Source organism: Cetorhinus maximus, chromosome 21 (genome assembly GCF_964194155.1).
Source record: "Cetorhinus maximus chromosome 21, sCetMax3.hap1.1, whole genome shotgun sequence".
In the NCBI taxonomy this organism is placed as follows: Eukaryota; Metazoa; Chordata; class Chondrichthyes; order Lamniformes; family Cetorhinidae; genus Cetorhinus; species Cetorhinus maximus.
Window position 1 is genome coordinate 76641961 of NC_135899.1, and position 27012 is coordinate 76668972.

General features: G+C 43.1%; 1 protein-coding gene across 1 annotated transcript in view; it reads left to right on the plus strand.

The window, feature by feature from the left end:
* Positions 1 to 27012, plus strand: part of LOC144696014 (exostosin-1-like) — a 286811-nt gene that overhangs the window by 223725 nt on the left and 36074 nt on the right. The window contains exons 3-8 of the mRNA XM_078567185.1: positions 245 to 352; positions 2848 to 2967; positions 13095 to 13227; positions 13348 to 13466; positions 17202 to 17297; positions 26738 to 26827. Coding sequence (XP_078423311.1) covers positions 245 to 352; positions 2848 to 2967; positions 13095 to 13227; positions 13348 to 13466; positions 17202 to 17297; positions 26738 to 26827 — 666 coding nt within the window. The remainder of the gene's footprint in view (positions 1 to 244; positions 353 to 2847; positions 2968 to 13094; positions 13228 to 13347; positions 13467 to 17201; positions 17298 to 26737; positions 26828 to 27012) is intronic.

A 27012-nucleotide genomic window follows, 5' to 3' on the forward strand; every position in this document is an offset into this window, starting at 1 on the left:
AGGGTCCAATGCTGAGGCTCCTCTTTAAAAGAGGTTGGAAAAGGTAGCAGAGATGTTTGAAACTGTCCTGGACGATCCTATGATGGTGTCACTTGATAAATGCACAGTCAAGTGTGAGAAACCAGATGTCTCTGCTGAGTTGATTGGTCTCAACCAAAGGATCCTTAAATTCCTGACACTGTATATCTATGAAAAACAATGTTCAGTTATTGAGTTAAGTTTATTTCTTTTTGCTTCATCCTAGGCTGCTTGTATCCCGGTTCTGCTCAGTAATGGCTGGGAGCTACCTTTCTCTGATGTCATTGACTGGAGCAAGGCTGTTGTGGTGGGTGACGAGAGGCTCCTACTCCAGGTAAGTCCAGGTACTGAATGGACTCAGCAAAACTATTCACTTAGTCATAGCTCCTAACTCATTACTTGTACCAAAACACTGTCTGTCCACTCAGAAGTGATGATAAACAAAATCACTCCGTTGTTGCTGGTTCTGAACCAGCCTGGCCACTTAAGTGACATGTACCCCTTTCTGTTCCAAGCCCCCTTGACATTGTCTCTCCAGCATTTCCCTGGCCTTCCTAGACTTCTTGTTGTGTGTGTTGCTTTGCACAGGACCATGAAAGGAGTTCTAGCAATTTCCATCTTTGAAACCCCCTCAAACTATTGCAGTCATCTTTCTTGAGCCCTCTGTGCAGGCAGCGTTTCTTGTTCATGCTATGTTCTTATTTATATCATTCTTCATCTTTTACATCTCCATACTCCCAGTATTCCTCTCAACCCCTACTCTTTTGCTGGTCAATATTTGTTATGCTTCAATACTCAGATCCTTATGAGAAAAATTGATGAGTGAGACTCTGTATTGCATCGACCCACCTATTTCCCAATAATATTTTAAAAATCAAGGAGATGTCAAAGAGATGCTATTTTAATTGCAGTGTTGCAGTGGGTTAGCAACTACAATAGTTTTAGGTCACACTCCTCACAACCATGTTGTGTTCAGGAGTATAACCATAGTTTTGAGAAGCAGTGGCACATTTTGACACAAGTTATGCCTGAGGGTTTGTGAAAACACAAAAAGAAAGGTTGCATAGAATTATATAGAATAAATAGCATAGATGCAGGCCATTCGGCCCAACCAGTCCATGCTCATTAACTACCTCAATTTCTCCAGGAATGCACTTAGTTGGCTGGTGAGTCCCCTTTATGTTGCTTAGTTCAATGAGCATCCCTGGTAACATAACCATGGTCACTATTCTTTGACTTCTGTTCTTATATCTACTTCTGCATTTTACACACATGTCCCAGCTGTTCATTGTTTCACTTAGTGAAGTATGTTTGATATTCTGAATGTGTTTGACTCCCACTTTTTGTTCTAGTCAGCACCTCTTCATTAATGAAAGGACACCTTTCCTGTACCACGGAACTGAAGATAGACGAGTTAATAGCAGGAGGGCCATTGGGTTGAATCTTTCAGTCAGCCTGCCTATCCTCAATTTCACAGAACACTACACACATTCTTTATTCAATCACACACACTGTCAGTTTGGATATTACCATCCTTGTTTATTGTTATTGATTTCATCTGGTCATTATTGATTAAAGTTTTATTCTTTGTTGCTTCCCCATCTGCCCATAGTTTTCTCCCCACCTCTCAGGCCAATGACATAAGCCAACTTCTGGTGCCTGAGACCCATCCTGTTCTCTCCCTTAACATGCACATTTTCTAGCAAGAGACATTGAATAGCAATCAGGAGTAGAAATCCTGGCTGATTTCCCCTCCAACCTAATGACACGCCCTTCCTGCCTCCAAGTTCACCACCAGTGAGAACAGAAGATTCTGCCCCAAGTATCATCATTTTTCTGGTACCAATACCAATATAAAAATGGTATTGTATATTCAACAACTTAGTTTCCCACAAAGTAAACAAGTCCAGTTCCCTTGTTGACTGGGATGACTCTATCTCACTTCCTTTGCACAGATTTTGATGGTTGCTGTTTTTAAAGAGTGAATAAGGAAAATTCTCTCAGGATTGAAAATGTCACTTGTACATACTAGTGTTGGATCCAGTGCAGAAGTAAAATACTGGCAGTGGTGGGAATGAGGCCCTTAAATAATAGTTAATTGGCCTGTAGAAATCCTAGCTGATTTCCCCTCCCAAGTACAGGGGCAATAAAGTCAATTGCCATTAATACCTGATCTGAGATCAGCTAACTCAATGCAAGCTAGGGAATCCATCCTGGACCTTCTCATCTAGTTCAGTTCCATATTAGGTAACACCTCCAACTAGTGACATTAGCTCTGGCTCAGCAGGTGGCACATTCATCTCTGAGGTAGAAGATTGTGGGTTCAAATCTCACTTCAGGACTTGAGCAAAGAATCTGGGTTGACACTTATGTAGTACTGAAGGAATGCTGCACTATCTGAAGTGGCATCTTCCAGATGAGAAACTGAAGGCTGTAACCTAAATGCGGGCTTCATTGAAATAGCAAGTTGAAGCCTTTTGATGGATTGTGTCCAACCGTTATTAATTAAGTGTTGCCTCGTTTAATTCAATCTACTTTAATCAAACCTAGCTTGAATTGTAATTTCTATAAATTGCTGTTTTATTTTATATATCTGAGGGTTGTGGATGCCCCATTGTAGGACAGGGGTAGACAGATTTTTGAGCTAAGGAGCAACATGGCTAATTGTTGGATTAAACCCATCACTGTGGCGAATGGTGCTGGTAATTAGCCTCTGCTGGAAGTCTACCAGCAAGCAGATGGTGGGAGCTGAATGTTTTTACAAAGTGTCTCTGAGCAGTGCTTGATTGTGCAAGCTGAACTAAAAGCCTCTCCCATTCTACTTTATAGGTTCCATCAACAGTCAGATCTATTGACAATGACAAAATCCTGGCATTCCGACAGCACACCCAGTTCTTGTGGGATGCTTATTTTTCTTCTGTAGAAAAGATTGTATCGACCACATTGGAGGTGAGTGAAACAACCTTCATTATTGATTTATTTTTTTACAACTCTTCTTTGTCATTTGGGAAATGTTTTATGGGTAATATTATTTTTGTCAACCTTGGCTCAGTTGGTGGATTGGGAACTAGGTCTTGGCGCATTGATGCCAAGTTTGTGCCAGTGAGCAGTAATGGTCCAGCACATAAGAGCCCCACCTCTCTTATCTGGCGAATACCCAAATTATCTCCCGTTGCTGGTAAAGGACACCAGCTGTCTCATCCATGTGTCTGACCTAATGTCTTGATGAGTGATCTGGCACGTTTCATTATAATAAAGGGACTCGAAGTTGATTAAAGCCTTGCACTTCCATGTACTTTAATTAGCTTTCTGGCCCTGGTTCCAGTATTAAACATGCTGAGGCTTTCATTACAAGCATAACACTGGTTTCCTGTAATTGTCAAATTGAGAGGAGGTTGGAGGTTTGACAACTGAGCAAAGGTTTAAGATTGGCAGACTGACCTTGGTTAGAACACTTAGCTCATTTAGCCTGCTTGTCCTACCGTATACACAAGATCCATTTATTAGACGTAAACAGGAGAATCAAATATACAGAATTTTAGGCAGAATAATGAAGCTATAGCTTTAGAAAAGGATTTAAGTCATAAGATTACAGCCATTCACTCATTGCATTAAAAATCCCTTGAATAATATACCCCAGTAACATACCCCAGTAATATACAGCATGTTGCTCAGTTAGAGCATGAGGAATAGGAGCAGGAAGATGCTACAAGGCTCCTCGAGCCTTCTCAACCATTCCATAAGATCATGGCTGATCTACCTGAACTCTACTTTCTTGTCCTAGTCCCATATTCCAAGACTTCCTTAGGGCAGGAGTTTTATGCCACTTAATGCATGATGTATAATCCTGTTGCTAAAGTGCAGCTGTGTATAATCCAGTCTTATCTGTTTAAGGCCACAAAGCATAATTGTTGCAAGTAGACACACTCTTTGAGGTCAGTTAAAGACTAACTGTTTCTCTCCTCTTTTTAAGTTGCTCCTTCAAACCCCCCTCATTGACCACCTTTCCAACTGTCGCTTATGGGGCTCAGAGTCAAATTTTGTTTAATAATCCTCCTAAATGCCTTGGACTCTTTTACTATGTTAAAGGAGTAATATAAATGCAAGTTGTTGTTATAAACTGGCAGCTCCTTACTTTAGTGTTGTGGTTATGGAATCTCGTGGAGGTGATGGGGATTTTGCCTGTCAGCTGGAGAGCCGGCACGAGACCTGCGTCACCTCCTTTAGGGGAGGCCTGTGGAACCACAAGCCAATCAGGCAGTGGAGAGGCCAGCCACAGGCCTTTCCCCAGAATCAGGACCCTAGGGCCAGAGGTCCTGCCCACCAAGAGCTGCTGGCAAATTGGAGGCCAGAAGCTCTTTTGCTTAGCGGCGGCACAGGGGAGGTGGTGGCTACTGCAGTAAAGACACTCACCAAAGGCCCAAGATCGTGGAGTGACCTAGGCCAGAGGTAAGTAATGGCGGGAGGGGGTTTTGTTGGGTGGCGGAGGAAGGTGCAGGGAAATGTAGGGGGTGTCAGCTTTAAGGGCAGGGGGTTGGCTCTCAGTAGACCACCCCAATCCCCCACCCCACCTTCCCAATGCTGGGCTCCTCGATCAGGCACTGAGTGCCTTTGAAGGAGGGATCATGCCCACCCCAAGAGAACAAACAGTCCGCATGGCGCCAGGCCTGCCCGCAGCTGGATTAATACCTGTGTGGGTGGGAGGAGGCCCTTAAGTGATCATTAATTGCCCACTTAAAAGCCTCAACTGGTGATGAGGGTAGGAAGATCGACCACAGGCCTTCCTGCCCAGGCTTAATTGGGGTGGAGGCAGGACAGCGGCGAGGTGCTCACCCGTCATTCTCCCACCCAATTAGATACCCTCCCTGCCTCCAAACGTGCCATGAGAGAGGGCAGAAGATTCCGCCACATATGACTGGACTCGTAATCCAGAGGCCTGGGCTGATAACTCAGAGAATGTGAGTTCAAAACTCACCATGGCAGTTTCAGAATTTCAATTCAACTTTAAAAACTCCAAGGATAAAGCTGGTATCAGTTGAAAATGACTGATGGAGCTGTCAGATTGTCATAGAAACTAAACTGAATATCATTTAGAAAAGGAAATCTACCGTGCTTACCCCGTCTGGCTTATATGTCACTCACGTCCAACACCAAAATGGCCAGTTCTTAATTGCCCTCAAAAGCAGCCTCGCAAACACATTCAGTTACATCCCTCCTTCTCAGAGCAACTAGGGTTGGACAATAAATGCCAGCATTGCCCCTGATGTCCACTTTCTGAGAATGAATTTAAAAAGTGCCCAGCTCCTTCCCAAGAGCACAAGAACCAGAAGGAAATCATTAGCTTTCATTCTCTCTCTTTTAAGTTGCCATGTGCAACAGTTGAAATGCGGCACGTCTCAGTACATGTACATACATACTAGGGAATTGCCTACCACTCACCTTGAGATATATTATCCCAGTATGTTCTCTGTATCCTATATTATCAGGGCCACTGATTTATGACAATTGAATAAAAATACATCGAATTTTACAGCAAAGAATTAGGACATTTAGCTCAAGTGGTCTAAGCCAGTGTTTATTTGCCACATGAGCCTCCTCCCTCTCCGCTCCTCTAACCCTGTTATTATATCCTTCAATTTCTCCCTCATATATTTATCTAGCCTTCTCTTAAATACATCTATGCTATTTGCCTCAACTACTCCATGTAGCAGTATGGTTTACATTCTGACCACTGTCTGGGTAACAATGTTTCTTCTGAATTCCTTAGTCAGATAGTGTTTTTTTTCTCTCTCACAGTATTGTGAGTGCGCTGGTGATGCCATTTGACTTGGAGATCATGATGGTGTGTAAATTTGTACATAATGTGTTGACTGATAAGGAAAAATGGAATGTATGTGTAATGGAGAATATATTGTGGTGCTGATATATGTCAGGCACAGTGAATAAATTGTGAGACAGTTTGTCACCTTTTGTCTGAGATAGAAACCAAAAAGACTAAATATTCTTGTTATGAGTGAATTGTTAGCTGTTGTATCAGGGTCTCTGGGTGGTGTGGGACATTATCATACAGCTACAAAACATTTCAGATAAATTTTCTCAAATTAAATATTGGGAAGACTAAAGCCATTGCCTCCTGTCCCCGCCACAAACCCTGCTCCCTAGCCACCACCTCCAAACCTTCCCATGGCCAATGTCTGTGGTTGAACCAGACTGTTCACAACCTGTATGCCCTAATTAACCATAAGCTTCCCACTCCATATCCTCAACAACATCAAGATCACCTACCTCTAGCCCCGTAACATCCCAGCTCTGCCTCTGCCACAGCTCATCTACTGCTTAAACCCTCATTGATAGATATCAGCTTAATGATGGGAGGATGCGACTGATAAGTTACACGGCTAAGTATAGACCGAGATCATCAAATACACAATGGAATGTGATGATTCGAGTTACTCTGGAGCAGCCAACCAAAGTTGAATAGGAGAGGCATGGTAATGTGGCATGATTGCATTTAAGGAATGGAAGGATTTAATCAGAATTTCCCTTAGGAAATTAAATAGGCGGGTTGTATTTGGACTGCGTAAGCAGTGTAATTGGGCAGGGTAGGCTCCATGATCAAAAACAGAAAACGTTAGAAAAAGTCAGCAGGTCTAACAGCATCCGTGAAGAGAAAGACAAGAGTTAATGTTTCGAGTCTGTATGACTCTTCTTCAGAGCTAAAGAGAAGTAAAAATGTGATGAAATTTATACTGTTTAAGGGGAGCGGAGTAGGTGATGGAAGGCCAGCGATAGGTGGAGGCAAAGGAGAGATTGACAAAGATGTCATGAATAAAAGGACAAAGGGGTGTTAATGGTAGTGGTACTGGCTAAAGGAGGTGCTGATGGTGGTATTAAGGTCAGAAAGCAGAATGTGGTAATAGCAGGACAAGGGTAAACACGCTGGAAAGAACAAAATTAACAAACGACAGATGGCCCTAGTGGGGGTGGAGTGGGGGGAGGGGACTGTGGTGAGCTTTTAGGCTCCATGATCGGTGGATTGTACTTAACCTATGGAAAATAAATGGATGGGCTCAAGATGGAATAGAATGTAAATGGGCTGTGAAAGTCAGAGGTTTGGTGAGCCAAGTAGCTTTCTCTTCAATTTGCAATTTTACTTTTCTTACGTGTGTTGTCATTGCTGTTTATTTATCAGAATGCAGTGACAGAGCCATTGGGAAAAGAGTGTGTTGATCACCAAGAAGATAATCCCTCCACACCAAAACAACACGTGTTGTGTAACTGGCACATAATAAAGTATTTAAATCATTAGTGCAGTACAATCACATGATTCTGAGGAAGATATAATAAATGACTCTGGAGCTTTGAGCAGAATAATGGAGATAGTGAGACTATGCATTTGTTTAGGTGAAATAAGGAGGCTGAACTTAATACTTTGTCATCACATTGCACTTTAAACACTGGCAATGCAGCGTAGTGTGGAGAACATTGCCTAATCAATGTGTGGGGTATCTCATGAAAGAAAATAGAAAATAAGACCTTTCAATAAAACATGCAGCTTCAAATAAAAGGATATGAATATTGCAAATTGGAACGGAAGATCAGCCGGAGTACGTTTTAAGCCATCAATTTGAAGTTGATGAACATGACCTCAACCAGGGCCACAGCACCCGAGATGCCACAGTTGGGCCTCGTCACCTGAAGCCAGTGGACTGGGGGTTGGTGGGGAGAAGAAAATGTGCCAGTTATTCTGTTCCTGACCATGGTCCAGTAATTTATTTTTTAAATTGATTCATTCATAGAATGTGGGTGTCGCTGGCTGGGTCAGCATTTAGTGCCCATTCCTAATTGCCCTTGAGAAGGTGGTGGTGAGGCACCTTCTTGAACCGCTGAAGTCCATGTGGTGCAGGTACACCCACAGTGCTGTTAGGGAAGGAGTTCCAGGATTTTGACCCAGCGACAGTGAAGGAACAGGGATATAGTACTTGTTGTACAGTGGACGATGGCCCAGCTTTGCAATAGGAATGACAGGGAGGCTATAGACGGTCACTTTTGTTCAAGTTTCAGCATCCATATGTGTGCAGTTAAAGATGGAAATCAGGAAGTTACTGTCTGATCTACCCTTCTCCTCCACACCAATACAGATACACTGGTATCTTGCTGAGAGATTCAGCATTTAAATATACTAAGGGCAAGAAGTTGCAGTTCTTACCCATCAGATACTCATTAAACTTGCCAGAACAAGTCCGGGCTGGTGCATTCAAATGGGTATTTTTAGCAGGATGATAATCATAATTACTGCTAGTAATCTCTGTAACGTTAAGAATTTAATTTTACATTTGTTGAGCCTCATTCCCCCAGGATTTAATTATTTTGGGGGCTTTAAATAAAAAATTTAAATTTAAAACTTTCTTTTCCTCTCTTCATTTTGTTTTTTTTAAATGTGATTTTACACTGAAATAAATATTCTAAGTTACACCCCTTGGCTCAGGTTCGGCCTGTCTGATTGGATTCTTCAATCTGATTGGTTGAAGAAGGAATGCTGCTGCTTGCCTTGCTCACACATACCACAGTTCACCCGTAGCGGGCATCACGCAGCAAACAATCTCTAATTATATAAAAGCAAAATACGGCAGATGCTGGAAATCTGAAACAAAAACAAAAATAGCTGGAAAAACTCAGCAGGTCTGACAGCATCCGCGGAGAGGAACGCAGTTAACGTTTCGAGTCCGTATGACTCTTCTCACAAGTTGCAGCTCAACAGCCGGCGAAAGATCTGTGGGTAGCTTTTAAGTGCAGTGGCGAGCACTGTTCCTTTGCTGCTGACCTTAAAATATAACCCATAGATTGAGGGCAATTTGGAGTTCACTGTGCTGACCCTCACAGTGAAATACACTGGCAACATTTGCTGACTAGGCTCACACTTGTTGTTAATAGGATCCAAGCCAGTTGGTGAAGCTGAAACCAAGACACAAAACCTTCCTTTATTGAGAGTTTATTGACTTGTTCAGTTTCAAAGCTCTCCTCGCATACAACCCAGTGTCCCATCCGTCCCCTATTTATATGTGCTCAAAGACAATTAATACCCATTACCTGCTTCTCTTAAAGCTTAACAATGTTATTGACATGACATTAACAAACTTTAACAATGTAATTGTCAAGATAGCTCTTATGTGAGAGCGTGAATTCAAATTTCATCATGGCACTTTAAGAATTTGAACACAGTGTTTAAAATATAGTCTCTCAAAGTGATTACGAAACCCTCACTAATGTCATTTCGGGAAGGAAACCTGCTGTCCCTACCTGGTGTAGGCTGGCAGGTCACTCCAGTCCCACACCACGTAGTTAAATCTTAACTGCTTAACTGCTCTCAGGACAACCAGAAATGGGCATTAAATGCCAGCCTTGCTGGCAACATCCTCAACCCGAGATGACTTAAATAAAATACCCCGTTCCTGCTCGGCTTGCGGCCTCCTGACATCACAGATGCTAACCCTGAAATTGCAACTCCAATTGCACCTGCAAGTTAAACCAATCAAGAAAAATAATTTGATCCCTAAAATATAAGCCTTTTCCTTTCTGCTTTTCCTTGGCCCCATGGTGGAACATCGCTCCAGCAAAAGTCAAAACAGAGTTTCGGACATACAATTGAAGAGCACTAATTTTCAGGCTTCTGGGCAGAAAGCTGGGGACTGGGACTAAATCGGACTGCTGGTTCAAATTGTTGGCACAGGTATGACGGGCTAATTGGAGAGGGGGCGTTCCCCACTGTGCTGTAAGATTCTATGATTCTACAAAAAGTGCTGGAATTTACCTGGGAGGTCAGCCAACACCTGTGAAGATGGAAACAGATGTAAAGGGCCTAATCTTAACCCGTTCAAAGCCCATCCACTTGCATAGAGTTCATATCAGGTCCAACATCTCAGATCACTGACTTTTCATCAGAACTGGAGTGGGTTAGAGATGCAATAGTATTTAAGAAAATACAGTCAAGGAAAGGACAGAAGGGAGGAAGGAAAAAGAAAAAGGGAAAGACTGTGATAGGCTGTAAGGCAGAGGAGTGGTTAAATGGCAAACAAGATGATGGTGCTGGGAGATGATATTGTGACAAGAAAATAATCAATAGGTGGCTCTAGGGGAGGTGTAAATAGCAATAGTAGGATCATTACCAGCATTTGCTGTCCAAAAAACTGGAGCAGTGGTTATGATCTGAAATTGCTGTACTTGATACCAAGTCTAGAAAGCTGTAAACTGCCCCATTAAAAGAGATGCTGCTCCTTTGAACTTCATTGGAGCAGGGTAGGAGGCTGAAGCCAGAGAGGTCAGAGTGGGATGTAGAATTAAAGAGCCACCAGCTTTAGCATTCTCCTTGACCTTGACCAGTTGGTTATTCTTCATATGTAAATGTCAGTGAGCTATTTGACCACAGATACAATGCAGCTCCTGAACCCATCCTCACGCACATCCACACACACCCCCTTTCTAACAGAATTCAATCACTTATCCCAGATGTGCTGAGGCATGTTGAGTAACTCAGCGTCTGCCCAAACTAACTCAGTTCAGACCATGGGTCAAACCCTAGACATTTTTGGTTCCATGCTGAGGATTGCATGTGCCATTCTCTGAACCACTGAGGGATAATTCTCTGCAGAGTAACTGTTCAAGTTTATCCAACAGTTTCCATCTTTCTGCCCAGGGGAATAAATGTCTATTACTGTTGCAGAGATACACAGGTGCATGTGCACACACCCGCCCATTCTCTTATACAAATACATATCCCTACCACCCAACACACACCCATTCCCACACAAACACACTCAAACCCCTTCACCACCATCATCACAGACACACACACACAGCCATTTGCCACATGCGCACCCACACGCTCATCCTAAACATATACATATACAAACATGCACTGATACATGCACACACCACTCACCTGCACACACGCACATGCATACCTACATACATGTACATATAAATACTCACTCATACACACCCACCCACACACACTCATACTCACACTCACACTCACACATGGCAGTAAGGACTTAATGAAGCTATGCCAAATTGGGAGGGAGGAGAAAGAGTTGGTGATACTCTGACCAATGACAGCGGCAGCCTTTCTACAAAGAAACTTGACTCCTTAAGTTGATCAACGGTCAATTAATCAATTAGTTGTTGCACTTCCCACAATAAATTCAGAGTCATTATTCTCGATCTGTGAAGTGGTGCTGAATAGATTTAATTCTAAACTCAATGTACCGTAGAATTGACTGAGCTGGGCTCCTCAATCCATTTATTATGTGCACAGTAAAATTCCTGTTTCTGCCCGATTGCTCAGCTGATGAAGACACCACTTTGACTAGTTCTGGTTGATAGGATTAAGGAAATGTTTGACTGGCACACTGATTATGGAGCTTAGGAAAAGGTCAGCAGGTAACCGGAGTGTTGAAGTTCACTCATTTCCCCCGGATGCTTTGAGAAACTCAATGAGATCAAGTGGGTGGTTTGACTCCTGTGTAATGTTTATCAATTCTCCAATGCAGCTACAAAGGATTGCTCCTGCATGAATTTCATATGTAAAATATTTATATTGCAAAACAATGGATTCCGAATTTAATTCTTTTCTGATCTATGCCATCAACCATTAAGATTTCTGCATCCAAATTTTCATTAAAGGGAGAGAGAGAGACAGGTTAGTGAATTACAATTAGGCTCAAGGGACTTGGGCAGGGAAAGCAAAAAAATATATATATTCTTGAGGTCATTGCTGTTGTTGTTATCCAGACGTGCAGAAAATCAGGGATGCACGTGAGGCCAGAATTGGAGGAGCGCAAAGAACTTGGAGGGTTGTAAGGTTGAAGAAGATTACACAGGTAGGGATGAGAGAGGCCATGAAGGGATTTGAAACCAGGGATGCCAGATCGAAACCCAATGTTGGTCTGCGAGCACAGAGTTGATGGGGGAACAGGATTTGATGCAAGCTGAGGTACAGACAGTAGAATTTTCGGATGAGCTCATGTTTACAGAGGGTGGAGGATTGGCCAGGAGGTCATTAGAATTGTCAAGTCTGGAGATGACAAAGGCACAGATGAGGTAATTGATAATTAACAATTGGTCTCAGTTGAGGTAAGGGTGTTATACCGCAGAATGCCAGATGGTGAAGGATAGAACTTGAGCCAATCTTTACACCCTTTTATAAATATTTATTTACAGAGATATACATTGCAAACATGCACGGTCTAACCCAATGACCACAGTTCCTGCCTGTTCCTATTTATAGGAACACAAGTGAACCCCCCAGTTAGTGTCCACCACCTGAATACATTTAAAAATAATTAATAAATAATTAACAAGGGAGATTCAGGATTCATTCGGTGTAGGACTATCATCGTAACAAAGGACTGCAGCTCAATTGGCAAGGAGAAAGGTTGAATTCTGGGCTAATTTTTGAGAAATGTAAGGCCAAAGAAAATTGTTCTGCCTTCAGTGCCTGCTATCAGCATGAGGCATCTCCATGTGTGAATACATCAGCTGCAGAGTAGAGCTTTCAGTTCTCTGTTCCAACATGATCAAACCCTTTATCTTCGATGATTATCCCATACCAGTGTTGGCAGATTACTATTTTCCACTGTATGCTGTCTTATGGCTTTTAAGAATGAGCACACCAGTTTTAGAACCATGTCCGCTCTAAATTGGGGGCAGTTTTGTACCATGGGGCCATGGCCTCCAGGAGGGAGTTAGAGCCTGCAGAAACTTACGGTCAGCAGAGAGAGGGGAGACTTTCATCTCCTCAATCCAAATTGGATGGAAACCCAGGCTTCAGGAGAAAGGTAAGTATAATAAACCCCTGCACCACCTAAAGCCCAACCCATGCCCCCACCCTCCAATAGTCAGGTTCCAACTCAACACATCTTGGTACAAGGAAGGGCTCAGCCTCGAACTGTGAAAGGAACAAGAGGATAAATCAATCAACCAAGGAAGCCAGCCCATTGGAAAGTACTCAGTTAATCAACTGGATGAGGCAGTAGCTTTTCTGTTGATGATTGACCCAATTCATTGCTTCTTTTCAGATCATTAAAGATAGAATATTCACACATGTGTCACGAAATAGACTCATGTGGAACAAACTGCCTGGAGGATTATTTGTGTTCCCGCAATACTCAACACATGCAGCAGATTACCCCTTCTACTACTTAGATGAGGGTAAGTGTGAAAGTGGAATCCTTGATGAATAATCCTGCAGCAATCCATTGTATTGTTCATGCTGATACAGTACTTCGCAAATCTGATTGAATGGTGTGGTTATTTTTTTTTTGTTTGCAGGCTTAACCCCCAAGAAGGAGTTCACTGGATTGATTTATGCAGTCTCACCCCTGGTCTCCCAATCCCAGCCCATCATCAAGTTAATCTTAGCATTGGCAAAATCCAAGTACTGTGCACAGGTATGTAACAAATACCATGCACATGCTCCCTTTTCACTTTTCTTCCTGCGTATTTTTCTTTTTTTTTGCTTTATCTGCTGCTTTTAGTCCTCTGTGCCACTGAGTGTGACCCTGAAGCTAAGGGGGGAAGAACGCCTTCTGGAAGCCCTATTCTGTATTTATACTAGAACATTGGGTCACCACTATGAAGCTCTATAGCAGGCTTACCATCGAAAGAACAACTTGAAAGAAAAACTTGCATTTGTATAGCGCCTTTCACAACTGCAAAGTGCTTCAGAGTCAACAAAGCACTTCTAAAGTGTAGTCACTGTTCTCGGAAATGTAGCAACCAATTTGTGCACAGCAAGCTCCCACAAACAGCGACATGATAATGACTAGATAATCTGTTTTACTGGTATTGGTTGAGGGATAAATATTGGCCAGGACACCAGGGAGAAATGCCCTACTCTTCTTTGAAAAAATGAAATGGTGCCATTGGATTGTTTTTACATCAACCTGAAAGGGCAGATGGGGCTTTAGTTTAATGTCTCATCCAAATAATAACATCTCCAATAGTGCAGCACTAGTACCACAGTGCAACACTCAGTACTACATTAGAGAGGCAGCTTGGATTTTGGGATGGATCTAGGCTCACACATGAAGAATGATCATTCTGGGCAAGATGCCAGAGGGCTGCTGGTGTTCGTGAAGCCGGACCCGCAATAGACATGCTAAGGTGGGCATTCTGCCCAATTTCCCAATATTTCCTGATCCCGGGGATTCAGTTTACAGACTCTGGAAAATCTCCCCTACTGTCTGAATAAGAGAAAGGTGGGGGAATGGTCCCAGGTGAGAAATGTTAGCCATTTATGCCAGACTGCACAATGCAGATACTCTGATCAGCCTCCTTTTTCAACAAGGACAATCTTTTCTGGAGAACACGTAATCATTAACATCCTGGAGGTTACCATTGACCAAAAACTGAACTGGACCAGCTGTATAAATACTGTGGCTACGAGAGCAGGTCAGAGGCTGGGAATTCTGCTCCCAGTAATTCACCTCCTGACTCCCCAAAGCCTGTCCACAATCTACAAGGCACAAGTCAGGAGTGTGATGGAATACACTCCAACTCACTGGATGAGTGCCACTCTAACAACACTAAAGAAGCTCGACACCATCCAGGACAAAGCAGCCTGCTTGATTGGCATCTCATCCACAACCTTCAACATTCATTCCCTCCAACACCGACGCACAGTAGCAGCAGTGTGCACCATCTACAAGGTGCACTGCAGGAACTCAACAAGGCTCCTTCAACAGCACCTTCCAAACCCACCACCACCTTCTCAAGGACAATTAGGGATGGGCAATAAATGCTGGCCTGGCCAGCGATGCCCACGTCCTGTGTAAGAATAAAAAATAATTTCAGCCGAAAGTGACAATAAGGAGACTAAATTTCACCATTTTAGGAAACTAGATAAGGCAGAAATAGAAGAATATGTTGATAGGGTTAAGTAAAGTGGAGTGGAAGGAGGCTCATGTGGAACATCAACAACAGCATAGACCATTTAGGTCAGATACCTGAGTTGTAAATGCTATATGATCTCTAATGACAATCATACTCAGTTTTTGTCTGTGTGGGCTGTTTTGATTGGTCAGTTTAAAAGGCACGTTTATTCGGTGGGTGGTGCCTTGTACACATGGGGCACGTGGAGAACTGGAGCACGTGGTACATGTGCGGCTGCCACCGGGTGGTGATGGTGGCAATGGGGTAGGGCGTTGTCGGAAAAACAGTGGAAGGTAAGGGGAGCCCAACAACAAAGCTATCCTCACTGGGGAGATTGTTTCCATGATGGATGGGATAGGATTGAGGGGAGGGATGGGGATAGCATGGGATGGAGGGTATAGCATGGGAGGATTGGATGAGATGATGGAATTAGGCAAGTCTGGAAAAAATGGTGGAGAGAATTATTTGACAACTTATTATTTGAAAGCTATTTGATAACTAAAAATATTCATGAGCTTTGAATGAAAAAGTTTTAGAAAAGCTGTCAGCTGAATTAAAAACTACATCAGTGTTGTTTCTAAAGACAAAGAAGATGATGACAGTCTATACCCTCCAGTTTTTGTTACGCAGTACAACTTCTGTGGGCATGCCACAAACTTAGGGCCGGATTTTGGCTACTGACGTGAGTAGCTCAAGTCGGGGAATTTCCTGACCTGCCAGACCCACCTCGATAAAAAAGACCCCCAGTACACAATCTTTGTTCCGGTGGGTGCAGGTGCAGAATGGAGTTGGCCACTGATGCTCTGCTTGCAGAGTTGGGGGTCCATGAGGGAGGGCGAGTGTGAGGTGGGCTGGTTAGAAGGCCTGCCAGGACTTCATTTCAGTTGTGTTTGAAGATTTCACTCTAGCCTCTAGAGAAGGCACTCTAGCCTTCACCCCTCACACGCACCCCCATGTCCCTTATACCTTCCATGCAAACGTGCTCCTCCAGCCATTCCCCATGGCCCCTCACGCTGTTCATTCCAATTTACTGCCAATTCATACCTCCCAACCACCCCCATGGCCCCTTACTTTCCATGCCAACTCATGCCCCTTCCATGCCCATTCACCCAATATGCCCCATGTACATAACCAATAGGCCATTGAACAACAATGGCAAGTGCGGAACTGCTGAGAGAATAAAACCATCCGTTCACAAATTGAAAAAAAAAACTGCTGTTCCTTCAACCCGATGAAAGTGTCAATCAGACAGACTATTAAAGTATCAATGATAAAGGCTTCAAACACTTCACACCTCTTAATCTTGTCAAAGTAAAGATTGAAAGACATGTACAAAGGAGATCATAGAAAGAATCACTTATTATAACCACTTAAAGATGTCAACCAAGCAAAGTCAATAAGTCAGTTGTCAAAACAGAACCCCCTGCTGAGCTAATGCTTTTCTTGATCTGGGCTTACAGCCAAGCCTCGTTATGCATGCTCGGCTATGAGTCCAGGCTCTGTGAAACACAAGTCATGGAGAATCTGGTCGGACTGCACCGAAATTGTGGGGGGCTAGTAGATGCCTATCCCCGCAGTGGAGCTGAACAGGTTGGGAGTGCAGGATGCAGGCTCACCACCCACACCCTTTTCCCATGCTGGTGAAAATTGTGGCGTGCAGAAAAGAGGGTGGGTATCCTGGAATCAGGTCCCGTCCGCCATTTTTAAATAGCTCAGGAGTCATTCCGACTTGGTGAAAAGCCAGGCTTTAGACTCAAGATATAATATTGCTGCAAAACCTGAATCCTAACCAAGGACTTTGTCATGCAAGATTGGTAGTTAGGACGCTTGTTTTATTTGATGAAAGATGCTGAAATGATAACATGCAGATTTCAAGGGAATAACGTGTTTATTCTTCAAATAATATTGAACCCATTTGTGTAAACCTGCCTTTACAACTTGGGAGAAAACAGTTCTCAATTAGACTTTCATATTCTGTGACTGAACAGTTCACAAGCCCAGACACTTGACACAATCTATATTTACGTTCCTAGGCCTGTTTTTACTCATGGACAGCTTTATGTATTTTTTTTCTAGGGTGTAAAGTCCTGATTCTGTTAAAGTCTTTGGTGGAAGAATAACTAGAAATCCCGTATTTAAAGAAATACTGGTGTTATAAAGATACTATTTTGACTGCAAATGTTTTGCAGTCTCAGCTAGTTCTATGTCATTTTCAGCCACCTGTAAAATAATCTTTGCTACTTTGATCCTAGATAATTATCTTGTGGAATTGTGACAAACCATTACCCCCAAGGAGTAAGTGGCCTTCCACCAGAATGCCTCTTATATTCATAAGGGGAGAACGTAAGGTAAGGAATAATTGTTTCTAAGGATGATTTATTTGTGAAATGTTATTGGTTTAATGAGCCTATTAACTTATTAGCACATTAGGTAACTGGAACAGCTCCTCATCACTGCAAACAAGGGTGATATTTTTGGGACTTAGAGTGGGAGTGCGATATTGGGGATTGTTGAAGCATGGATATGGAAATTCATAACAAGGCTGAAGTTAAGAAGAGCAGAGATAGTGCGATGGATGAACAGAAGTTAGTATGGATGAGAGGGCATCAGATTAGATTTCCAACCACCACATGTCAAATTATTTAGGATAAAAATGACGGTGTAGGTCAGGTAGCGTATCCCCTGACACCTAGTCCAACTGGCCTCCAGTTTAAATGAAGGTGTAGGACCTGAAGTCTTCACGGTTCAAGATTGGAGACTTGGATGAAGTACGGACGAGCAACCAATGCTCATACACCCAATGTCCATACAACAGGATCATTTTGGGGAGAGTGAAAGCAGAACATCAAAAGCAAAAAAATGGCCTGACCACTTCTACCATTCACGTTCACCACAGGCAGCCACTTCAATCGGGGGGAAAATGGTGCTAACCAAACTCCAGTATCATTCACCATTACAAAGGCTCTGGTTGTAACATAGTGACCATGTCAGCTATTTCTGGAAGTTCTTTGCACCTCATTAAACTGCCCCCTCCCCTCCCCCATACAGCATTTACGATGGGCTCCAGAAAGCCTGTTTGCTACTGTGTGTCTTTCTTGCAATACTGTCTCTGTGCTGGCAGACTGGCATTTTCTGTTGCATGTCTCTTGGTCAGTACAGAACTGAGTGGAAACTGCATTCCACACTAATTGTTTTTTAGTGATCAGGAAGTGGTGATTAGTTTTATTGTCCACCAGGTAAACAGTGTTAGCACCAATGCACCCGCTATATATACTTGGAAGTATATTGTTAAATACTGGACCCTTGTGACCCACAGTGAGATTTTCTACCTGCTTTATAATAAGCCACCTAAAACTGGCAGAAACAGCTCCTGGACTGCATGTTCTCATGCTCCCAGTCAGGTTTGACTATTCCTTTGTTACTACAGAAGTCTCTCAATAACAATTGAAAGCAGAACAATATACCAACAGGTTGGGACAGGTTTCTGCACAATATCTGTTATCACCACAGTGTCAGCCAATGAGTAAAAATGAACTTACATTTATATAACCTTTCACAACCACAGGATACCCTAAAGTGTTTTACAACCAATTATGTACTTTTGAAGTGTAGTCACTGTCATGATCAACACCAATTTATGCACAGCAAGCTCCCACAAAAAGCAATGTAATAATGAGCAGATTATCTGTTTTTGTGATGTTGATTGGTGATGAATATTGGCTAGGGCACCGGGTTAACCTCCTGCTCTTCTTTGAAAAAGTACTATGAGATCTTTCACGTTCGCCTGAGAGGGCAGATGTGGCCTCAGTTTAACATCTCATTTGAGAAAAGGTGCCTCTGGCAGTGCAGCACTCCCAGCACACTGCACTGGAGTGCTAGCCTTGATTTTCGTGCTCAAGTCCTGGAGGGAGACTTGTACTCACACCATTCTGACAGAGAGGCGAGAGTACTGTCAAATAAGCCATGGGCTGCCACAATATGAGGTGAAACAAAAACAAAAATAGCTGGAAACACTCAGCAGGTCTGACAGCATCTGCAGAGAGGAATAGGAATATGATGCTGTCAGACCTGCTGAGTTTTTCCAACTATTTTTGTTTTTGTTTCAGATTTCCAGCATCTGCAGTATTTTGCTTTTGCAATATGAGGTGGGTCTTCCGGCAGGATACAGAGCAAACATAAAAACAAAAAACTACTGCGGATGCTGGAAATCCAAAACAAAAACAGAATTACCTGGAAAAACTCAGCAGGTCTGGCAGCATCGGTGGAGAAGAAAAGAGTCGACGTTTCGAGTCCTCACGACCCTTCAGCAGAACTGGTGACAACAGAACAGAGCAAACAGTCTATTTTACAGCAAACAGAGTCTGCTTATTTTTCACACGGTAGCAAATGGCCTACAAATTACGTTTAAAGGCCCTACAACTCCTACAACCAAACTGAACTCCGGGCTGAACCTGCAGCAACATCAACCTGATAAAAGCAAAATGAGCGGAGGATAATTACACAATACAAATTATCTGCTTTAAAATCAATCCCTGTCACTTACAACAGTGCAGCCTCTAGGAGAATTACCAAGTTGTCTCCATTCTGCCTTGGATTGGTGGTGTCACTCTATACAGTCAGATCCCTGCACCCTGGCAGACTTACAGTATAAAAGACAAGTACATGAAATGTTTTTTAAGGTTGGACCTTTCGGGTTGAATTGAAAAACTAATCAACAGCAGTCATCACAAAGAACCCAAAGGTTAATCACATCAATCACATAATGAAGAAGCATTGAGCAAAACTTGACATCAAAGAGAACTTCCTCCTCACAAGATAGTGATTCTGTGGAATACATTTCAGCTAAAGCAGCTTATTGTCCTAATTAACACCTTTTAAATAGAGCTGGATGAGTATCTAGTTAGGAACAGATGGTGTTGATTAAGCCTGTGTGAAACTGCTTGGTTCCTGAATGATTCCATGGAAACTTGTCACCTAGGAAGGCAAGTGCTCAGGGGTGAATATAATTGAAATTTTGGAGTTTTACTTGCTCCACTTTTGAGACACAGCAAGAGGTTCCACAGAACTTTTCCTTGGAAGACAGGCTTGGGAAATGATAGTCTGTAATCACAGAATGTTCCCAGCATGGAAGCAGATTGTGCTGGCATTTTGCTCCACAGGTCAAACCCCACACTCTCAGTCACTCCCCATACCCTTTAACTCCAATAGTGAGGTAAGAGTAACTACCCTTGACATCAAGGCAGCATTTGACCGAGAATGGCTTCAAGGAACCCTAGGAAAGCTGGAGTCAATGGGAATCAGGGGGAAAACTCTCCACTGGCTGAAGTCATATCTAGCACAAAGGAAGATGGTTGTGGTTGTTGGAGGTCAATCATCTCAGACATCACTGCAGGAATTCCTCAGGGTAGTGTCCTAGGCCCAACCATCTTTAGATGCTTCATTAATAACCTTCCTTCCATCATAAGGTCAGAAATGGGGATGTTCGCTGATGGACTGCATGATGTTCAGCACCATCCGCAACTCCTCAGATAATGAAGCAGTCCATGTCAAAATGCGGCAAGACCTGGACAACATCCAGGCTTGGCCTGACAAGTGGCAAATAACATTCGCTCCACACAAGTGCCAGACAATGACCATCTACAACAAGAGAGAATCTAACCATCACCACTGACATTCAATGGTATTAGGATCACTGAATCCTGCACTATCAACATTCTGGGGGTTGCCATTGACCAGAAACTGAATTGGATTAGCCATATAAATACTGTGGCTACAAGAGTAGGTTAGAGGTTAGGAGTCCTGCACTGAGCAACTCAACTCCTGACTCCCCAAAGCCTGTCCATCATCTACAGAGCACATAGACTAGTCTCACAGACTAGTTAAACAACAGCCAAACATAATCATCCTCATGGAATCATATTTTACAGATAATGTCTCAGACACCACCATCATCATCCCTGGGTATATGTCCTGTCCCACAGGCAGGACAGACCCAGCAGAGGTGGCAGCACAGTGGTATGCAGTCAGGAGGGCGTTGCCCGAGGAGTCCTCAATGAAGTCTAATGGAATCAGGTCAAACATGGGCAAGGAAACCTCCTGCTGATTACCACGTACCGCCCTCCAACAGCTGATGAATCAGTGCTCCTCCAAGTTGAACACCGCTTGGAGGAAACACTGAGGATGGCAAGGATGCAGAATGTAATCTAGGTGGGGAACTTCAATGCTCATCACCAAGTGTGGCTTGGTAGCACCACTACTGACTAAGCTGGAAAGACCACCACACAGTCATTGTGGAGACGAAATCCCGCCTTCACATTGAGGATACCCTCTATCGTGTTGTGTGGCACTACCACTGTGCCAAATGGGATAGATTTCAGAACAGATCTAGCAACTCAAGTCTGGGCATCCATGAGGTGTTGTGGGCCATCAGCAGCAGCAGAGTTGCACTCAAACACAATCTGTAACCTCATGGCCCAGCATATCCCCCATTCTACCATGACCATCAAGCCATGGGGTCAACCCTGGTTCGATGAAGAATGCAAGAGGGCATCCCAGGAGCCACACAAGGCATACCTAAAAATGAGGTGTCAACCTGGTGAAGCTATAACACAGGACTACTTACATGCCCAACAGCATAAGCAGCAAGTGATAGACAGAGTTAAGTGATCATGGCATGAGCTGGTAAGTGGCGAGTAACATTCATGCCACACAAGTGTCAGGCAATGACCATCTCCAGCAAGACAGAATCCGACCATTGCCCCTTGATGTTCAATGGCACTATCATCACTGAATCCCCAACTATCAACATCCTGGGGATTACCATTGACCAGAAACTGAACTGGACAAGGCATACAAATACTGTGGCTACAAGAGCAAGTCAGAGGCTAGGAATTGTGTGACGAATAACTCACCTCCTGACTCCCCAAAGCCTGTCCACCATCTACAAGGCACAGGTCAGGAGTGTGATGGAATACTCTCCACTTGCCTGGATAAGTGCAGCTCCCACAACACTCAAGAAGCTTGACACCGTCCAGGACAAAGCAGTCCGCTTGATTGGCACCACATCCACAAACATTCACTCCCTCTACCACCGACGCATAGTAGCAACAGTGTGTGCCATCTACAAGATTCATTAAGGCTCCTTTGACAGCACCTTCCAAGTCCATGACCACTACCATCTAGAAGGACAAGTAGATAGGAACATCACCACCTGGAAGTTCCCCTCCAAGCCACTCACCATCTTGACTTGAAAATATTTCGCAATTCCTTCATTGTCACTTGGCTAAAATCTTGGAACACCCTTCCTAATAGTGTTGTGGGTATACCCACACTGCAGGGACTGGAGTGGTTCAAGAAGGCAGCTCACCACAATCTTCTCAAGGTCAACTAGGGATGGGCAATAAATGCTGGCCTAGCCAGCAACTCCCAGATCCCATGAATAAAGAAGAAAAATATTCAGCCTAGTCCAAATCTACTCTCATGCACACTCCCCAAACACTTCATTATCCCACAGTCAATCAATCTCTCCAGTTCACTCCCCATATGCTTTAATATCCCACAAAGTCTAATCCCACTCTCCTGCTCAGTCCCCCTGCCTTTCACTGTTACACCCATTTCAGTCCCACTCTCCACCTCACCCTCCATATCCTTCAATGTCCAACCCTACTGTCATTTAATATCTCGCCCAGTCTAATCTCATTCTGCTGCTCACTCCCTGTATGCTTTAATAGTCCTCTTTTCTAAGCAAATATCCACTTCCATTTTGAAACAATTTGTAGGTGCTGCAACAACAGTGATTTGTGGGAGAGAGTCCCACATTCCACTCTTTGAGTGAAGCACGTTTTCCTAACTTTGTTCCCTCTCATTTTACCATTGCATTGATCAGTGCAGACAATCTATTGTTATTTTTCCTTTCTCACTCCTTCATTACCTTGAAATGATAAAAACTTGAAAGGGGATAATTATGAGGAAGGAGCAGGTGAAGTGAGATTAATTGGATAGCCCTTTCAAATATGAACCAAATGACCTCCTGTGATTTATGATTCCATAATCTCTGTCTAGTCACCCCTATCTTTTTCAACTTAAATGAAAAAAATCCCCAACTTTTAAATTATCCCTTCATATCTGTTACCCTGTCTGCCCTAGTGGCGCTCTCGTGGGTCTATGCTTAACCTTTTTCACTTCATTTAGCTTCTTTCTATGATGGATCAAATTGCTTCTGGCCTGAGGAAGGAACCAGCTTTGGGCTGATGGCATTTCTTGTTCTGTTTTTCAAGTTAATCAGGAATTGTGTGCAGTTTGGTAATTCATAGTTGATTGGATTTTGATAATTACCTTAATTGTATTGCAGCACATAAAGTATATATGAACTGCACACATTAGTAACATTATGCTAAGAATAAATTAATGAACATTCCAGCCAACCTGTGATTAATATCCCCTACAGAGATAGCTGTTCAGTACTGGATCAATTTCTTCACATCGCCCCATTATCTGTCCTCTTACATGCCTTATGATGACCCCTTTGTAATGGCTTGATTAATATATTGCCAGGGTTCCACTCGACTTCATTTTTCCAAACTCTTGGTTCCTCATGGTTTGTCCCAGTATTGCTTTTATTCTTGCCCTTTACCATGTTTCTTCCCAGTGACATGAGCTTTGCTGGGTCAACCATCCCTTGATCAGTTTTTCATCACGTGTTCTTTGAGGGACTAGCATGTTGATTGACACGATATTCATTTTGGCTGCTGACCTGGACACTATCAATACAACCATCATTCTCCTCCAAGGGCAGAATTTTCCCGTTGGTGTGCGGGCACGTCCACACATAAAATGACGCGCGGTGACATCGGGCGAGTGTCCCGACATCACCGCGCGCCATTGCGATATTTCGTTGGGCGGGCACGCGATGATATCCGCTGTGTGCCTACCATTAATTAACGGGCCACTTAAGGCCCTTGACTCACCAATCGGCGCCGATTTTTCAATGCCCGCGCAATCTTCGGGTCGGCACATGGGTGCAACGGACAGGTGGATGAGAGACATTTGTATAAACCTCACCCGCGGGCAGGATAAGAGGGCTCACTGAGGTCGCGAGTGTGCTCTCTCAAGTATTGATTTTCCAAAGTTAATGAAACTTGCTTGTGTGATCTGCATACCAGCTGCTTAGTCTGGACTCTTAACCTTCAGGGCACCCGCCACCACCCGCCCACTCCCGTTATGCACGGGAGTCATGAAGTACGCTGGGCGGGTCTTAATTGGCCCACCGCATAAAATGCTGGCGCAGACCCAATCGCGAGTGGCGATCAGGTCTGCTCCCGCTCCACCCCCCCCACCATCCAGAAAATTCTGCCCCATATGTATGATTGGTCAAAGAGTCTCACTGATAAACTTAAGGTGCCAGCTGTGGTTCAGTTGGAAGCACTCTTGCCTCCGAATTGGAAGGTTGTGGGTTCAAGTCCCATTCCAGGATTTGAGCCACAAAAATCATGGCTGACATTTTGAGGGAGTGCTGTTGAAGCTGTCATCTTTTGGATGAGACTTCAAACCGAAGCCTTGTCTGCCCTCTTGGGTGGGGCTGTAAAGGGTCCCATGGAATTATTTCGAAGAAGATCAGGGGAGTTATCACTGGTACCCTGGCTAATATTTATTCCTCAATCAACATAACTAAAACAGATTTCCTGGTCATAAACGCATTGCTGTTTATAGGAGCTTGCTGTGTGCAATTTGACTGCCGTGTTTGCTACATTAATTCTTCAAAAGTGCTTCATTGACTGTAAAGCACTTTGAGATGTCTTGCAATCGTGAAAGGCGCTATATAAAATGCAAGTCTTTCTATCCTTTTAACCCTCAACACAAACACTTACTGTCTTTATGTGCCCTCTGGTTAGCTCATTTAGATGCTTTTAATTCACATGGATGCATTTAAGCAGAAGTACATGAGGGAGAAAAGACTAGAAGGATATGTTGATAGGGTGAAATGAAGTAAATAGAGTGGGAGGAGGCTCATGTAGAGCAGAAACACTATTAGAGACTGGTTAGACTGAATGGCCTGTTTCTGTGCTGTAACTTGTGTGTATAATGTCAACACAGAAGATATCTTTTGTATTTTCTGTACAGCATATGTGATTTCTGAATATATCCAGTTATAGTCTGTATATAACATGTGTATATGTCTAGTATATAACCTGTGTGTAGTCAGTGCATATATTGTCTTCTGTGTACCCTAAATGTTGGCAGTAGGTATAAACCTGTACACAGCCTATACATTGCCTGTATGTAGCCTCCATGTATGTATAATGTATGTAAGCTGCATATTTCCAGTCTACAGACAGCCTGTATGTGGCTTGTTAGTATCCTAAACGTATCCTATTGACAGTTGTGTCCAGCTTATATAGGGCATGATGTAAACTGTATATAAACTGTGCACAGCCTCTATATAATCTGTATATGGACTTTATGTAACCTGCATCCAGAGAATACCACATGGACACAAAGAACTTCTAACTGCACTTAAAATGCAGGTTCTTGTTCAAGGAAATGTAGGGTAATGCTGGCCAAGAGGCTTTTGAATTGGACCTAAATATAGTTTTGCACCAAAGGCAAGGGTTTTTTTTATAACAAACTTTAATAATCTGTTGGGTGTGATTAGTAATTTTATTACTTACATGATCTGCTAATTATACATAAAAGTAATCGGGGGGTGGGATTGGTGGATGAGGCCCAAGGTCAAAGATCCTGCATCTACGTGGTAAACAGAATAGGCCCAGACAATCTGTCAATATCACACCTACCATAAGAATAATGTCACCTATGATAAACTTTAACTAGGTAATGAAGAAAGGTGGTTTTCGTCATGGGTATATTTTCCAACTCTATTTGGAAATATTCCTGTGGTATCATCACATGACCTCCCGGCTGTCATCGCCCCATCCAACTAGTATCTATCATTGGTTGCCTGACCTCTTGGTGTCCTGCCTTCCTACAGCCAGTCAGAAAGTGAATGGATTCCTCATTGTCTAGACTGGATAATCCTTGGCTGTCAGTCAAACAAGCTCTTATTCCCAAGTCCCATTATTTTTATAACTAATAAACAAAATTATTCAGAGAATTTATAAAGATAAACCAATTTTTTGATAATCTTATGATTTTTCTCCAGGTTTGCTGGCAAGAATGTTCTGGAGATTAGTCTTTAATTCCAGGAAACTAGAATGCCGTGTCTGCTAATTTCAGCTACCCCTCTCTCCTGGAGGTTGGGAAGTCTATTAGCTCAGTTGTTACATGTTCATCCTAATACGGCTTTAACCAGACAGACAAGGAAAGCTTTGCACTCAGTACCCTGGTGTGTGCTGAGATAGTACACTTGCACCAAGGGCAAACAAACATATCCTGCCTCCAATCACTGCCCCACAGCTCCTGCATCTGTGGGCACTTAGTAAGAACTGGATTGGGTTCAGGAATGACACTTCCCACAGTCTAACAGCCTACTGACACTCACTGAGACCATGCATGGAGAACTCCAATAGGCATGAGAATAGGGAACAACTGATGGCTGTGGAGCCATATCCTGGCCTGAATCAGCCACCCACGGAGAGAGTGCCAAACAAGGAGAAGGTTACACTATTTTATTAAAATCCAATTTTCTCCCCTTGTCTCCTAAGCCTATTGCTTAAGTACCTCAGCCCAAATGGCAATCTTCACCTGTGAGGTACTAACTGTACAAGAATACAAATGGAAACATTTGAGTCGGGAAGGTCCCATATTAATGTTGATGCCTCTTCTTTTCAAGGCCATGAGCAGTCGCTTCTTTCCCTATGATGTCATAACAACGGACGCTGTGCTGAGTCTGGATGAAGACACCATGCTCTCCACCAATGAGGTACGTTGCATCTCCCTGAAATGAAGCGTATTATATATTGGAAATGTCTATGTTTCCCATCTTGTAAATTACTTAAAAATAGCAGTGGAAAAATGAAGAATAATACAATCCAAATCTGAAGAGAATAATTAAAATGTGTTCAAAGTAGGGCACAAGAAGGGAAGACGGAGGAAGTTTTGCACATA